Below are 17,657 nucleotides of genomic sequence, written 5' to 3'. Positions count from 1 at the left end.
CAGAGATGATGCTATAAACTTTTACATTTATGTTCCTTTTGTTTTATTTAAAATATATATACATTTAAATTGTGTTGTTTTATGCATGGTTAGATACTTGCACGTTCCTGTATGTACTATTTGTAGCTATGTGTTTAAGCAATATTTCTCACAAATTTCAAATAAAAACAATGTTTCTATTTGCATTTATTTGGAGAAAATGGAAACTGTAGAAACAGGTGAAAATAACAGAGAAGATGATGTACATTTTTTTTTAGACCTCAAGTACTGCAAAGAAAACAAGTTCATATTCACTTTTAAGCAATACAACAGTAATATTTGTACATTTATGAAAAGTGTAAAAACATTTTTTTAATGTGGTGACCTGAAGTTTTATCATGCTGTCAGTCTTTCACATTGCTGTTGGATGACTTTATGTTAGGGATGTAACGGTTGAAAATCGATTATAATATGTGACGATTCAAGTCGGTTGAGACGTTATAAAAATCGCAGTACATGTTTTGAACAGCAGGGGCCGCTGTTTTTCTGCAAACTTGGTAAACGTGGATATGCTGATATTTCTTAAAAAAGTAAAAGTTATGAAAAGCACAGACAACTTCTTAGTTTGTTTGTATTAAAGAGACTTTGGTATTATTCTTTTTTTTTAAACTGCAATTTAGTTTTGTTATTTGACATAAAATATATTTTTATTTGACAAAGAATTGTGCAGCATTAGAGAAATAATAAAAGGGCAGTTGTTCGTTTTAAATTTTCCTCAACTCATTCTTTAAAAAACCGTGATTAAATCACATCGTGAGATCAGAATCGTGAATCGCATCGCGAGCCGAGTGAATCATTACATCCCTACTTTGTCACTCCTGAGGTTTGATTTTGTTGAAATTCAACAGACACTAGACTGGAATGACCACAATACATCTAGAAATGATGATTAAATGAAAGTCTAAAATGGTCTCTTATTATCTCTTTATTTTTCAAAAATAATGTTTTTTTATTATGTTATCATGTTTTATTGTGCTAGTTAGCTGTATTTTTGAGTTATTAAGGCTTGAATCAAAACAAACCAACGGCAGTTTGATTGATATAAATATAAATGCACAATATAAAAACATGGTTTTTGGAACCAAACTCTTCAATATATGTATATATAAACTCTTTATTTGTCCACAATATTTATAGACTGTTTCGCAAAAAGTCAAGTTTAAAAATGGTTAAATTGACTATTGTGGTGTTAGTATAAGACTTTCTATATGAATCAGTCACCTTGCTGTCTTTCTGTATCTCCAGCAGGAGTTTGCACAGGTAAGCTCTTCATGCCGCGTATAAAGAGTGAAGACGCTGCCCTGTCTGTGGAGACGGATTCTGCAAACCTGGACTCTGTGACGCAGACCACAAAGCCGCAGAGAGTAAAAGCCTTCGCCGAGCGCAGCTGCAGTTTCAGCGCCGAGAGTAAAGCCGGCATGCTGCAAAAGAAAGGCAGTCTGGAGCTAAGCGTAGATAATATGGGTGCTGACGCAAAAATCCTCGCCGCCGCGTTCCCTGGAAGTCTGACCCCTCCGCCTTCTGCCACCACTCCTACGTTTAAGGAGTTTAAGATGGACCCTACACTGTGCCCTTCTCTCCAGGAGGAAGAACACGGAAATAGAAAGGAGAGCGTTCCCGAATCTCTGGGTTCAGACAAACTTGAGGAGAAAAACGAGGGGACGCCTGAGGGAGTTGGGCGGAGCTTAAGTAGTGGCTCCGCCTCCTCTAAAGTCATAGAGAGGGCGGATGTCGAGGCGGGGGCGGACCCTCTCTCTCTCTTCGCCTCGGAAACCGAGGACGCGGCATCTATTCACAGCCAGGAGTCCACGCGGGCCTTTCCGACTGCGGTGTCGAGGAATCTCGCCAACGAGATCGAGATGTACATGAGTCTCAAAAACCCGCTGGGAGCCAAATCCCCCAGCATGGAGTTGCAACCAGAGGCCAACCGTGATCCCAGCAATCCGGATTCTCCAGCGGTTAAATCTTTGGAAAGGCGATCGAGCCTTCCGGCTGGTCAAGTCCAAGCACCCAGCGTCACGGAGACTCCGAAACGTAGCCCCGCCGTCACACGCTCGAAGACCTTCGCTGTCAAGTCAGCCAAGACCCCGGGCTCTGCAGGTCAAAGGTCGGCATCACTGACAGCTCTTGTGAAGTCTTCGCCTAGCGCCTCGTTGGGTTCTATGATGAACAGTATATCGGGCATCAAGATGGACAACTTGCTGTCGGGTCCTAAAGTGGACCTGCTGAAGTCGAGCATGAAGCAGGCGGCCAATGTGGCCAGTAAGATGTGGGACGCCGTGGCCTCTGCGTACTCGTACTCCGATGATGAGGTGAGAGAAGTCAAGATACTAGAATAGAACCTGATTTGTTAGTTTTCGGGCAACTTTATTATAGTAGCGGACTGTTTCATGTATATAAGGAAATCTGCTAGATATGCACCAAAACCGAGTCTTTCCAAAAACTGGAAGGTTGAATATTGTCAGTGCATAATCTAATGTTTTCCCTCCATGTAAAATAATTAAATGCATACCAAAACAAAATTAAATCATGATGTTAAAAAGTATTTGATAGCATTTGATAGCTGTGTTTGTTGTATTTTATCTCGCTTCTTGCTTTGACAATGTTTGCCTGTTACATTATGATTGGACTGTTCGATCAATGAAAACGATTTTATTGAAACCTTTTTAATATTCTGTGAAAATGAGTTAATAATGGTTTTCATTGATCGATTCAATTAATAATGCAGTGGTAAACTAGCTATTGTTTCTTAATGCATGTTTTTACTTAAAAATATCAGAACCAACCGATAGTTGTCTTTTAAAAACCATATCGGCCAAATAAATTCGGCATCCCCAGAATCTACCTTAGTGCAAATCCTAAAAATCAGGACTCAAACTTTTCTTGACATTTGCATATTTTTTATATTTTGGAAACGTGCTAAAAGGTTCAAAACACAAAATCTCCTCCATTGTCCCAAAAGTGCACTCGTTTCTACCTATCTAACTTTACACGGATGAAGACATTTTAACACACGACCACCTACATTTTCATGACGCCTGCTTAGTATACAGAAATAGGATCGATGCTTTTATTCTTCTGAACTAGTGTTGTAGTCTAATCCACCTTAACCAAGACCGGAGGGTGTCAAGACCATCACTTTGAGTCAAAACCAAGACCAGCAATCCTTAACTTCATCTAAAAGATCCACAAAACACTAAAAAGGCACGTTACAGAATCAAGCGTTCTAAATGCAAAAGAGCTGTGTGTTGCTCCTAGGGCTGTGCGATTTGGGGAAAATATCTAATTGCGATTTTTTTTGACAGACATTGCGATTGCGATTTGATTTGCGATTTTAACTTTTCAAATTCAAGCTTCAGCTCAATATTGTTGTGTGGAGCACAATATGGGTATAGTTACCCTGCTGAAAGAAAACAACAACAAAAAACATTACAGAAATTTTAATTGTTTCCATTAAAAACATTACAAAATTCATTTTTGTAGTGTGTTTTTGGGCATTATTCAAATATTGGTTCCCAACTTCCAGATTACATCACACCAATAGAATCCAACCAGTGTACACTATTATAGTTTCCATTAAAACAAATACAACTCCCATTGTAACCCTTAAATCCATAACATTTTCTATTGTGTTAGTGAATTATTAAAATAGTTCATAGGTTACATGGGCTGATTTATACTTTTTTAAGTATGTGGGATTTTTTAAAACAAGTTCAAAATGTGCTGAATGTTTAATTTCATCCAAGTGAAATTAGCAAAACAGTTAGATAGAATTTACATTTGTTTGAAACGCGGAGATAGGCGTGAGTTGACACAGGGTGCGCGCGTGCGTCAAGCCTCGTCCATATTGCCAGATGCCCGTGTGGAGCCGGACTCAAGTAGCCTACTATAAACGTCATTACGAAACAGACTGTGTGTGCGCATCAGGTTTAAACGGCTCGTCCGTATGGCGTTATTATAATGACAAATGTCGCGAGCGCATTATTACAAGGCGAGAGCGCATTCTTGTCATACGAGCGCGCGAATCTCTCCGCTCGCACGCCGATTTCCTTTGCTCGTGCACAAAACTGGACGCGCGCTTTCAAATATACGCTGCTCTCTAATGAATTATCTCTCCTCTCGCTCAGTGAGCGTGTGCGCACTCAAAATGCGTTCCGTGCGTCCACGAATCCTTCAGTACTCTTGCTCTCGAGAGGTCCTCCTGTGTGTTCCAGGCATTATAGGCTGTCAAAAGTAGTCAACCAATCAGGGATAGGCTTCCACGGCGGGCCAATGAAAACGCGACCTTTTACATGGCATCTTATTGGTTGAAAGTGACTCGACGTTTTCAACGAAGCGAGATGGATCCACCACGTTCTCAGGTAACAATATTAATATATTTGATGCAACATTATTAGTCAAATGTGTATTAGAAATGAACGGGGCATTAGGATGCTTTGTAGGCTACATATAAACGTCAGTTTAACTACCATGTTATTCAGACAAAACAGGCCAACACCCTCAAGTTCATGTGGTCCTCATGCATGTCCTACACTAAACATAATATTGTCAAAATAGTACTAAATTGATTACCGAACAATTTAGATTGGTGTCTTAAGTTAGCTTTATTCTAAAATAATATTTACTACAAGTAACGGTACATATCAAAACAATAATAGCACTGGAGCATTTGGAAATATCATATAATATTCTATACCTATTTGGTTATGCATTTAATGCGTTTGCAGACACACACTGTAAGTGTTCTGCATTCAGTGTTCCAGAAGTTCAGGGCACACAACTGAACTTCTATGCAATATACCAAACGCTCCCTTACCGTTCATTTATAATATACATTTGATTAATAATGTTGCATCAAATATATTAAAATTGTTACCTGAGAACGTGGTGGATCCAGAGGCGTATTAAGACCTCATGGTGCCCCCCATCCACCCACCTACCCACACGCAAGAATCCACTCATTAAAAGATTTATATATTAAAAGATTTTATAAGAATGAAACTCAGCAATTTACAATATACTATTTTACAAGAATTACACATTAACATGACACTTTTGTAGAAAAGAACACGAAAAACAACTCTTCATCAAGCATTTTTAACAATTAGGCCTACTGTAGTTAAGAGGTCGCGTTTTCATTGGCCCGCCGTGGAAGCCTATCCCTGATTGGTTGACTACTTTTGACAGCCTATAATGCCTGGAACACACAGGAGGACCTCTCGAGAGCAAGAGTACCAAAGGATTCGTGGACGCACGGAACGCATTTTGAGTGCGCACACGCTCACTGAGCGAGAGGAGAGACAATTCATAAGAGAGCAGCGTATAGTTGAAAGCGCGCGTCCAGTTTTGTGCACGAGCAAAGGAAATCGGCGTGCGAGCGGAGAGATTCGCGCGCTCGTATGACAAGAATGCGCTCTCGCCTTGTAATAATGCGCTCGCGACATTTGTCATTATAATAACGCCATACGTCCGCGAGACGCGCGAGTATGACACAGGCTGTGTGTGCGCATCAGGTTTAAACGGCTCGTCCGCGAGACGCGGCGAAGTGTCGAGTGTGTGCAGGCTGTGTGTGTGCGGTCTTCTGAATTGGACGGTTCTTTAGTATTTATTTGCCTAATATGATCGATCTGACTCTGCAGATGCCATAATAACACACACTCTCTCTCTCCTGCCTTATGTTTTTTTTTTTAATGTCGGACGTTTACGCAGTTGGCTGGGGCAGTGCTGATTAGGCATAACAGAGGTGCGCTCACTCAGTTGGTTAGCAAGAATGCCACTCAAAGCGGGCTTGGAACAGACGCGTTTCTTATTTTTCACATCGCTTCCACATCGCAGCCTCTTGCGATTAGCAAATCGCAACGTCTCACATCGCGATTGCGATTCGATTTCGATTAATCGTTCAGCCCTAGTTGCTCCCATTCATTTTTGATGTCAGAGAGAGGAGGGAGTATCAAGTAAATGGACTTCCTTTGGTGCAAAAAAACGAATGTTTTAATGCTATAAGTTGTATTTAATAAATGTAAGATCCTTTCAAATATGGTTTGTGTGTTTCAGGAGGAAAACTCCCAGCCCAGAGACAGTTTCCCAGCTCGACTAGAAGAGCAGCTGTTGTCTGAAGACGTGACGGCGGACAGTTCTTTACCCAGAGGTCTGATGCCCAGTCTGGCGTCAAACGGACTCGCACGTAGTAACACAAGCCTGGGCAGCAGCAGCGGGAGCAGTGACGCCGGCCGTGTACACCAGCCACCATGTGAGTCACACAAACACAGATTCAGCAACAGTGTTACAAGGATGGAAAATTAACACAGCCAATCTGATTCAATGATTTTCTTCATTAAGTATGTCTATCAGAATATTGACTGTATAATTGAATTTATTAAGTGTAACATTGCTAATCTTGTTCCTCTCTTGCAATGAATTGTGGGTAAAATTTTAGATTTTCAGTGGAAATTGTGGACGCTATTAAAACACTATTACACTATTAATAGTGTAATTATAAACACTATTAAAGACGTATAGTATGTGAATCGGGATGCAGCGTAATGATTTCCATCCATCTGTGTATTTTTGTTGCTCATCTTTTTGCCCGACTCTCTCTCTTTCTACAGTTTTGACTCCCGGTCGATCAATGAGAAGCGGAGACTCGGAGAGGTCTGAACATAGTTCGTCTCATCACGCCAGCACCTCCAGCATTTACCAGAACTGTGCTTTAGAGGTGAGATGAGCGCCCCCTGCTGATACCACGATATCACTGCAGGATGTGAAACTGCACCTGTCACTTGTTTCTTTTTTGGCTTAGTTTTGTGGTTTCGCCTGCAGGTTCTGATGTCCAGCTGCTCTCAGTGTCGCTCCTGTGAAGCTCTGGTGTATGACGAGGAGATCATGGCAGGCTGGACGGCAGACGACTCCAATCTGAACTCCACCTGTCCGTTCTGTCAAATCTCTTTTCTCCCTCTGCTCCACGTGGAGTTTCACGACCTGCGTGTCACACCGGGGTGAGTAACAGTAAAGATTACAGTAGCATTCTACTGGGTTGGTTACATCTTTTCTTTACAGATTTTTGTATTGTTAATTGAGGGTATTAATAATAATATTTATCTATCGCTGGGACACTTTGCATGTTTGGTGTCCAGCTTCTACTTGATCAGCACATCAGGAGACAGTATACACAGCTCCAGCACACAGCCGATCACTTCTGGCTCCTCCGAGGTCAAAGTCAGCAGTCCTAGTGACCCTTCTGATCTCATGAGTTTCCCAGAATCCCCTGAGGACAGAGAGGGTCCTGCGGAGATGCCCGTCTCTCAAACTGGAACTCCAAAGATGTACGTAAACACGACTGCTTGATGTATCAGAATAAATATCAGAGGCTTGTTTTAGAGATAAACAGCAGCACATTACTATTGTCAGACCTGTTGTAGAGTGCTTAATACAATTCAGTTTACACACAGATTGGATTAGAAAGAAAAATGACAACAACAGTCTATAACCGAACTGGCGTCTTTGTTTTTTTAGGAGTTGCACTGGTATTTTGAGAATAGCCACAAAGAAATCTGATACAAATATGTATGCAGATATGTGTAAGACACATAAATAATACCTGTTACAGGGTTATTATTGTAAACTAAAACTATTAAAACAATCACGTTTAATTAAAAAAATGCGAAGGAAAAAAGAGGCCTAATAATAGCAAAAAATAAAAATTAAATTAAATTAAATTAAATTAAAAATGAAATAAGAAATGTCGCCCAGGCATTAAAGTGAAATAAGTTCAAGTTAAAATGATTAACTAAACATAAATAAACAACTACAACTGAAAAAACTCAACTTACTAAACATTAAGAAAAAGAAAGAAAGAAATTCAACGTATTAAATATTAAGAAAAATAATAATAATAAGAGGACAAAAGCACATAACAAAATTGTTAAAAATTGAAAATTAAATTGACTTGACATCAAAATGTAAAAAATAAAGCTAATTTAAAACTAAAATATGTGATATTTATTTATATGTATGTATATATACAGTTTATATATATTATAAATTATTTAAAATGTTCTTAAACTTGTACTGTTGAATTAAATATATTAATTGAACAGCACACATTAAATAAAATATAAACTCTCTTTTTTTTAGCTCTTTCCTCGTTGTAATCATGTTTTTTAGGAAGATGAAATTTAGCATTTCTTTTTTTAGGCTAACAGAGGCGATCATGTTTGGTTTGATAAATGTGTCATCTGTCGGAGATAACATTATGACATCTTACTTTACAGCCTCGTACCGGAGCCGGTACATTCAGACCCACTGGGTCTAATGGAAAGACAAGACAAGCGTAACACCTCTTTAACCCGGAGTAACAGTGTGGGCGGCCCGCTGCAGAGTCTGGACTCAACTCAACGGCCCAATCACGGCATATCAACTATCAGCCTGCCCAACAGTCTGCTGGAGGTGGCGGTGAGTGGCCATGAAGAGCTTTTTATTTAATTCCATCATCACAACCATGCTAGAAAAACACTTTCTTTATCCATCACATTGCACAGTGCTGGCAGCCGCTCAGAATACACTTTGTGATAAGAATAAGCAAACATCACATTCTGCATGCTTCATCGCACTCTTTCTTCTTAGTAAACACACAAACGCCCTTATGACCAAAAACTACAGTTTCATCCAATCCTAACTCGCGTAGCTAAATCTCCCAAGATCAGCTGTCATTGGTCGATTTATTCTGTTTGGTTAATTCTCTATTGTTCTGTTCCAGGACACACTGGGTCAGAAGTGGCCCAACCCAAAACCAGTTTCGGTGCCGTATCTCAGTCCGCTGGTCCTGCGTAAAGAGCTGGAGTCACTGTTAGAGAACGAGGGTGACCAGGTGTGTAAATTTCACATTGATAAGCTTTTGTTAAACACGAGGGAACATACGATTCTTTTGTGAGAGATGTTCTCGAATCCATTTCAATTCTCTTTCAGGTAATCTATACCCAGAAGTTTCTCAGTCAGCATCCCATCATCTTCTGGAATCTGGTGTGGTATTTCCGTCGTTTGGATCTACCCAGCATTCTGCCAGGACTCATCCTGACCTCTGAGCACTGCAACAATGGAGTTCAGGTCTTTACTTTTCTTCACAATGAGCCTTCGCTACATTTCTGTTCCATGCAAGTGGATCAGGGCTGTCAAACGATTAATCGCGTCCAGAAGAAAAGTTTGTGCTCACGTAATATATTATGTGTATTATATTGTATATATTATGTGTATAATATATATTTTAAAAAAATGTCTTCGTTGGAATAGCATTGTGTTAGCAGGTCAAAGGTCATGGGTTTGAATCCCAGAGAACACACATACTATTAAAAGAAGAAACGAAGATCATTTTCGTCAAATTAGAGTTGAGTCCGTGATTAGCCACATAGAAACAGCTTAGCAACCACAGAACACGTTAGCAACTACCCTTTCATCAACAATTTTGCCTAGGCAAACAAATGTCTTGTTCTTACTCAGCTGTAGTTTAAGGGATTTTTCAGTGGGTACAACCGTAACCATGTATTTGAAGAGTTTGGTTTCAAAATGAGATCACAAAAATCATGTTTTTTATTGCGCATTCCAATTAATATCAATCAAACTGCAGTTGTTTTGTTTTGATTTTGACTCAACTAACACAATAAAAACATGATAACATAATAAAAATGACTCTTGGAGAAAAAATAAACGGAGTCATCGCATTTTGGAACCACACTCTTCATTTATTCATTGATCGTGACCGTTGTCACTGCCGTGTTTGCTGAAGTGAAGATAAATCTCTCTTGTCTGTTGTGCTCGTGTAGCTGCCGCAGACGTCTCTGTCTCAGGACAGTAAGCAGGTGTATGTTCAGCTGCTGTGGGACAATGTGAACTTGCATCAGGAGCCCACCGAGCCTCTCTATCAGCTCTGGAGGACCTTCTGTAAGTACAGCAGGGGCGGTCATATGGTCCTTTTATATTCTATCTTTTAGTTGAATGCGTCGCATCAGCACTTTTGGTTTAATGCTGGTCCAGAAGAACTTCTTTAACACTACACAGACATTTGTACATCTTCCAATGAGATTTGAATTGTGCTTTGTTGTACCATTATTAATTGGCTTTAAACATCTTGTATGTTCTTTTGCAGTGCAACGAAGGGGAACTTTAGCCCCTACTGACCACCAGGAGGCACGAACTCTACTGAATAGCATTGTTCGTAACATCCAGACGAATGACGTTTACGGCCCCATCAACCTACTCCTCCGGGAGATCAAGAAACGGCCAGATGTTAAACGACAGAGGTTGAACATACGTCACAACACACTAGATCTTTCCTCATATCATGAAGAGATAGATTTTGTTTGTCAAGTACATAAACATACACAGTGTATCTAGTTTTGAAAATAGTTTTGAGGCGAGATCTGGTCTAGTGGCACAGCATTGTAACGTGATGTGTAAGGAAAACGTCCATTAATTTGACTATTTCTGGCTTGTGTTTTGAATATATGTTCCCCTGCATTTCAAACACTTTGCCTAATCACATTTATTTTGCACATTGTGACTTGAATCTGGCTTTATTCGTTTTTTCATTTTTATTTATTATAAAGGTATATTCTGTTCTAAACAAATTCTGTAAATTAATGTTTGATTTTTTTTTTGACACCTGGTGTCGTCCCCACATAGCACGCACGCGCGCACAAACACACACGCGTGCGTTTGGACTCTCAGTCGACTATAGGCAAGACGTTACAATTCTATATGTAAAACCTTAGTCGAGGACACCCCTAGAATGTACTCGAATATTATTTGTGCTTCAAATACAAACAAAGATGAATTATGCAATACAGAAATGTCAAAATCATAAAATTACATTAAAATTTAAAGGTCCAGTGTATGAAATTTAGCGACATCTAGTGGTGAAGTAGTGACTTGCAACCAATGACTCACTCCACGCTGTTGGAGCACTACGGCGGCTGACACAGGACAAAGATGTCGTTACGCTTTTGCTCTTTTGCTGAAGGAGATAACGTATTTACGAAATGCGCTCTGTACAGCAGTTTGTCCGTTTAGGGCTACTGTAGAAACAACATGGCGAATTCCATGTAAGGGGACCCGTGGTGTATGTAGATAGAACTAGCTCATTCTAAGACACAACGCTTCATTACGTAAGGTCTTTATACACCTCTGAAGATTGCATTTCTGTCAATAGATCCTCAAAAAAATTACACATGGAGCTTTAACAGAAGAAACTCTTCAAAGAGACTGTAATGTTCGATATGAGTTTATCTTTAGCTCTGACCACCTCTTCTTTACATCTCCAGGAGTATCTACAGGGAGATTTTGTTTCTGTCGCTTGTTGCCTTGGGAAAGGAGAACATTGACAATGGTACGTCAATTCTGCTAATCAACATACTTTTATTACATTCGTGCACGTTCATTTAACATTTTTTGACTTCGCTGTTCCTTCAACAGAGGCCTTTGACCGCGAGTACCGTCTTGCATACGATGAGCTGAGCTCAGAGCAACTCAAAGCTCTGTCCGCCATCGACAGACCACCCAACAACAACATGAAGTGGTGTCTGAAATGCTTCGGAGCTCCATTTATCTGATCTCATCTCCAGGAGGATGAGTTAGAGAACAGTTATTCCTTTTGTTTGCACCGTCGCTCAAAAATGGTACTTTTTGCTCAGCTAGCCGAATAAAAATGCATTGGCTCCTTTACTCTGAGAGTGTCACGGCGCCAGCTGTACCGCGAGTCGACGCAACATTTTCTTCAGATGTCGAACACTGCCTCTTGTTCGCGAGCCCTTTCCAGACTGCAGCGGATGAACTCTTTGGAGGGCGGATGAATTTTCTCACTGTAAGACTTGGAAAGTTTCTCGACGTTTCTTACTAGCACACCTGTGGAAGGAGTCTTGTAGATATGGAGAGACTGTGGTCTTACTCGACGTGCACTTTCGGAAATGTTTGCTTTAACATTCTTCAATGTTGCGTTGTGTTTTTATATATATATTTTTCTATATGGGGATATTTGAACTCTGTTGCCTTTCTCAAAGTGAGGGATCTTTGTTTAGATGTCTGTGGAGTCTTAAACATCAGGCCTGTTGAGGTTAAAGAGCGAAGTTCATCTAAAAACAAAAAATATTCTATTGTTTATTCATCCACATGTCATTCCAAACCTGTTTGACTTTCTTCCTTATGCGGAACACAAAAGAAGATATTTTGAAGAATGTTGGTAACCAAACAACATTGACCCCCCCATTGACTTCCATTGTATGGACATAAAACCACTGAGACATTTCTCAAAATATCTTCTTTTCTGTTCTGCAGACGAAAGAGTCACATACAGATTTTTATGAGACGTGAGCGTGAATAAAAGCTGACTGAATTTTTTTGGGGTGGTGAACTGTCCCTTTAACGTGGGTCTTGAACGTCACAGTGTGAGGCGTGAGGATTGCGTGAGAATGTGCGTATTTGCTAGATCACCTTAAAATGAAATACTGTGACGGGAGACAATCGGATTATTTCCAGAACATTCCAGAATGCATCTCTAATGTCTTAAAAAGAGGGTTAAATAAGTATGAATGATGATATAGTGATGAAGAATTGAGTGTTAAAATACATCCTTTCTGATCTAAATGTTGGTATTAGGCAAAAGAAAATCATGAAATATAATTGAGGTGTGAATTACGTCCTTGAGAATCTGTTCATACACACTCTTCATCTTAAATGCACATTATTTAAACACACACAGACTAATGTCAAAAAGGAAAACGTCCATAGAACCTCACAGGATCAAGAATGTGTGTCAACTTTTTTAACTTGCTTTTTAATCGGGTAGATGACTTTAGTCTTAGTACTAGTGTCCATTAATTGTCTGAGCCGAAAACTCTTAAACTCCATTTTCCAGTCCTGTTGTACAAGCAAATCCAAAGGATGTATAAACCTTCCAGTGACTGTCATTAGTAAACGAATCGCTAAATAAATCAAGAGTTATCGTGCCTTGTTATCAAGTCTCAAGGTAGGATTTGTAAAATTAAGATTTATTTACGACTAATAAATTAACACGATGGAGTGCAATTGGTCTGCCTTAATTTATTTATTTTAATTCGTAGGCTTGCATTTTTGTTGTGTGGAAAATGTCTTTGATAGCTATAGTAACTATTTTTTCTCCCTGGAATCAGATAACATGTGGAGAACATTTATGTAACATTAATATATGCTTTTATGTCAGCCGTATTGCAATGTGTCGTCGTTTCTTGGAAAAATATGTCACAACCAGTGTTGGGTGTAACTAGTTACTAAGTAATTAGTTACTGTAATTTAATTACTTTTCCCTTGAAAAAGTAAAGTAATGGATTACACTTATTTTTTCTGTAATTTAAGTAGTTACTTCTGATGTAATTAAACTAAATACTGCGTAATATGTGTGTGCAATAGTGGAATTGACATCAAAATTCAAAGTCTAACTTTAAAATCCTTGCTTTAATATTTACATTTGTAAACTTTGGTCAGTTAATAAGAGTACTTTATGTAGTTTAATATTATTTGATTGAATGAATTAAATAAGCCCTTTCATGTCTATCCTTAAATCACTTAACTAATCAAGGTTGATGTAGGATATAGAAAGTAATTAGTAATAAGTAACTAAATACATTTTGGAGAGAGTAATTTGTACAGTAATCTAATTACACTATTGAATATGTAATTAGTAACTAGTAATTAATTACTTTTTCAGAGTAACTTACCCAACACTGGTCACAACATAATATGTGTTCAACCCAGAAATGACGGCAAGTCTGTATCTACATGAAGTTAAAGAAAGGTTAACATTTATTTTTAGAGAAAATGGCATAAAACCGCACATAGTCATATCACGATCTCTTGTTAGTGTGAAAGCTTGCATTGCATCTCAACCTATAAAAGTAAAACATGTGGTCTTTTCCAAACTGAGAATTGTCTGGGATGAATTCTGCTGCTTCGGAGAGATCTGAGTGACCCATAAACAGCCGATGTCATTCTACAGTAACTGTTGTCTTATCATTTTTACATGCAGGTTACAGACAAAACATTTCAATAATGGCCTCAAACTGGCCAACTTTAAAGTGATGAGCTTCATTCTTATGCTATCGTAGCATTCCAACCTTGGATAATATTGACAATAATACTGTTTATATTAACAGACCGTAAATATGTAGAATTAGCTTGAACGTGGGAAAATACTGACAAAAGCAAATTACTGTTGTGATGATTGTGAACTGTGTACATTGCAAAACTCATTTTTGTTGTGGTTAACATCCGCTCGTGGTTAATCGTGGCCACGTAAAATTGTATTATTGTTGGCTCACCAAAACTACGTGTGAGGACAGCTTTGCAAATACAAAGTATACACCTGTATATGTAGATCATGAATGACACCACAGATTATGAAGATGTTGAGAATGGTTGAAATGATGCTGTTCTTCCTAATCTGTGGAGTGGATGTGAATTTGTCGGAACAGAATTCAGTCGCTGCAATAAATACATTTGGTCCTGATTTAATTGTGGCTAAAGTGTTTTGGAAACTCCGACTCACAATGTTCTCAAGATGTATTATTTATAATTCATACTATAGAGAACGTGAAGCTGACGCCACGCCCTATGTTCCATGTTGCCCTTGCGCCGCCATCTTGGGAGGTTAATACTCCACTGCTATTATTGTTTTGATATGTACCGTTTGATATATGGAGAAATCGAAAGTGAAAGAACCATTCGCTTTTTTCTGAACGACTCTGCGTAATGCTATTGCAGTTTTTAACACAGCAAGACCGACCTACCATAGTTATATTTCCTTATCAAACAAGAAAAACAAAACACTGCATCGAACGCACTAGCAACCAACCTCCCAAGATGGCGCAACATTCAAAGTGGCGTGACGTCGATTAACAAGCTCTATATTGGAGTTGCAAAGACTGCATTGTAGATTAAATGAATATTGCCTTGGCAGAAAGTATTTGACTACCTAACCACGATGCTTTTTTGTCTGAACTAAGTGTCCTGTGTCTTAAAGGGATAGTTTACCAAAAAAATGAAATTCTGTTATCATTTACTCACTCATGTCATTTCATACTTTTATAAATTACTTTGTTCTGATGAACACGAAGATTTTTGGAAGAATGCAAGTCATTTTCAATTCCAGGACATCATTTACTACCATAGAAAACATTAAATGGTAGTCAAAGGTGCCCCACAACGATTTGTGTTCCTAAATTCTTCAAAATATCTCATTTTGTGTTCAACAGAACAAAAAGAATATAACATTTTTGTCCTACTATGGTAGTGGATGATGTCCCAGACCTGAAAATGGCCAGTTTTCATTTTTGGGTGAACTATCCCTTTAAAAACAATGCCAAGCTCAGTGCCAAGCAACGGCTTTTCCTGAAAATCCCGTCTATTGTCCTTACGTCATACATTATCATGCAAATATTTTTCCACGGGTAAAAACCAAGGAATTGTGTGTTGCCCTCTTTTTTTTATTTATAAGTACAGTGAGCTATCCAAAATGTACAAAGGCCCCAAAAAGTACATTTAACCCACACTTAAAGTGTATGGGTGTCATACATTTATCCAAGAAAATAACAAACCAAATGCAATTTATTTTAAAGGTAGATGGCAAAAGCACTATTTTCAATTAAAACAAATGACAAAAAATGTATACAACCAAAATACAAATATAGGCCTACTTAAGACAATAAGTTTAATAAAATAGTAGGCTTACCCATTAATCTACTATTACACCAGTGTACAGTAGCGAATGTTTTGTTATGTGAACTTAATAATAGACGTACCAAAGTAATCTGTGAATGGGATTTAACCAACGATTCGTCACTATGAGTCAACAATGTTGGTCCCAGAACAAGTTCTATGAACCAGTCAGATTGTAGAATTAGTTTAGGGTCAAGGTTAACGCCGGGACTACACCGGACGCGGCGCGACAATAGAACGCTTACAACCTATTATAATTTAAATTTTTGTCCACACTTGATGCGGCGCGACGCGACAATCTAGAACAATGCGTCGCGCCGGTCGCGTCCGGTGTAGAGTAGACACGGTGTTAGTTTGCGGCTGGGTTCCGACCTATCATTTGCCTCTGATGCTAAAGAATCATTTTTTTGTTGACAGGAATGTTGTTCCAGAACCAACAGAAGAAGTTCATCCAGAAACACGTGAACGACGGTGTCTTCTGAGCGCGGTTCGTCCGGGCCGCTCTGCGCATGCGCGGATCACATGTTGATCTGTTGTTATTTCCAGTCTTCTACAGTGTGTGCGGGTCAGACGCGACACGGGTGAAAAGCTCAAAACTCGAACTGGATTTCACCATGACATGCTCGGCACCGATTAAAATAAACGCTGGGAACGACAGTCGCCGTTTTAGCACGCGCGTTAAAGGCGGCGACGCAACTTGTGTGAAGACGTTTGTTTAAACTGAATTAGATAAATTCATCTGTACAGTCCTTTAATAGTGTCCGAGTGGAGATGGACGTGCATTTATGGGATCATCTCCAGGCTGGCAGCTCAGATGTGGATTGGTGTGAAGGGAATTATCTCATCTATCCGGGAATAGCGGAATTTTATAACACGGTACGTGTGTTCGTTGCCCGCCGCTCGAGTTCGATGTGTCACATTGTGTGTCACTTCATGATCGACTGACAGTTTGAAGTCTGTAAACTTGACGCTTTGTCTTAGTTTGACGCACATGTAACGTACTCGACTAAGGTTGAGAAATATTTACTTGATTCCACAGTATTTTATGCTTCTCTTCTTTTTCCACTACTTCCTTTTATATTTGTATTAGTTTATTTATTTGTCTTTGGACATGGACTTGATAAACACAGCATCGTTAAACAGTACAGTGTCCGCAAAAAGTAAAAGATGATCAAACCACGTGTCTTTTTATACTATGTAACAAATGTATTTTAATATCGTGTAAAATATGTACTAAAATTAACCGTGACGTAAAATAATAACCGAAACGTAATGATTTTACTGCAAGCAACCATAGTTTAGTCAAGATAATCGTAGTAAAAATGGTTACACAAATGGGAATCAATCTACCAAAAATCATTGTTACACTTTTACTTTAGTGAAACTATGGGTAATTTTCGTAATGGTGAATTTCTATGTTTGTTTCCTTGACATAAACTTGATAAACACAACAAGTTTTTACTTATGTACAGTTTCTACAAAATGTAGGGTGTGGTAAATTTGGGCAGACTTTCTGACAGCCGTCTCATGTCCTTGACCTGAATTCACACTACATTAAGGCCAGGCTTAATGTCAAGCCAAATGCTATTTTTGTATCTTGTGATATCATGGTATTTTTTGTTGACGTGTTAAGACTTTAACATGCTTTTCAGGCCCGTTGAGATTCACTGCTTGTTTCTTTGTCTCTTTTCAGATAAGCAATGTGCTGTTTTTCGTCTTGCCTCCCATTCTCATGTGTCTGTTCAGACAGTACGCCACACATTTCAACAGTGGCATCTATCTAATATGGACTCTCCTGGTGGTTGTTGGTAAATCTCTCTCTCTCACTCTCTCTCTCTCTCTCTCTCTCTCTCTCTCTCTCTCTCTCTCTCTCTCTCTCTCCC

The 17,657-nt window shown here is 39.0% G+C and overlaps 2 protein-coding genes across 3 annotated transcripts in view; both read left to right on the top strand.

The window, feature by feature from the left end:
- Positions 1 to 13,110, top strand: part of dennd4c (DENN/MADD domain containing 4C) — a 52,662-nt gene extending 39,552 nt beyond the window's left edge. The window contains exons 23-34 of one of the 2 annotated variants that reach the window (XM_057329318.1): positions 1,288 to 2,351; positions 6,094 to 6,289; positions 6,648 to 6,754; positions 6,859 to 7,034; positions 7,173 to 7,361; positions 8,310 to 8,490; positions 8,795 to 8,905; positions 9,004 to 9,141; positions 9,855 to 9,972; positions 10,178 to 10,331; positions 11,352 to 11,416; positions 11,503 to 13,110. In XM_057329318.1, the coding sequence (XP_057185301.1) occupies positions 1,288 to 2,351; positions 6,094 to 6,289; positions 6,648 to 6,754; positions 6,859 to 7,034; positions 7,173 to 7,361; positions 8,310 to 8,490; positions 8,795 to 8,905; positions 9,004 to 9,141; positions 9,855 to 9,972; positions 10,178 to 10,331; positions 11,352 to 11,416; positions 11,503 to 11,639 (2,636 nt within the window). In that variant the 3' untranslated portion in view covers positions 11,640 to 13,110. Of the gene's footprint in view, positions 1 to 1,284; positions 2,352 to 6,093; positions 6,290 to 6,647; positions 6,755 to 6,858; positions 7,035 to 7,172; positions 7,362 to 8,309; positions 8,491 to 8,794; positions 8,906 to 9,003; positions 9,142 to 9,854; positions 9,973 to 10,177; positions 10,332 to 11,351; positions 11,417 to 11,502 lie in introns of both variants that reach the window. The other variant, XM_057329309.1, reaches the window with a different exon arrangement.
- A 3,200-nt stretch (positions 13,111 to 16,310) lies between these two features.
- acer2 (alkaline ceramidase 2) overlaps positions 16,311 to 17,657 on the top strand; it is a 13,226-nt gene continuing 11,879 nt past the window's right edge. Inside the window, exons 1-2 of the mRNA XM_057339712.1 lie at positions 16,311 to 16,650; positions 17,468 to 17,582. Coding sequence (XP_057195695.1) covers positions 16,546 to 16,650; positions 17,468 to 17,582 — 220 coding nt within the window. The 5' untranslated portion in view covers positions 16,311 to 16,545. The remainder of the gene's footprint in view (positions 16,651 to 17,467; positions 17,583 to 17,657) is intronic.

Source organism: Triplophysa rosa, linkage group LG1 (genome assembly GCF_024868665.1).
Source record: "Triplophysa rosa linkage group LG1, Trosa_1v2, whole genome shotgun sequence".
Classification (NCBI taxonomy): Eukaryota; Metazoa; Chordata; class Actinopteri; order Cypriniformes; family Nemacheilidae; genus Triplophysa; species Triplophysa rosa.
The sequence above is the reverse complement of the archived record's forward strand: the minus strand, read 5'-3'. Positions and strand labels throughout refer to the sequence as shown.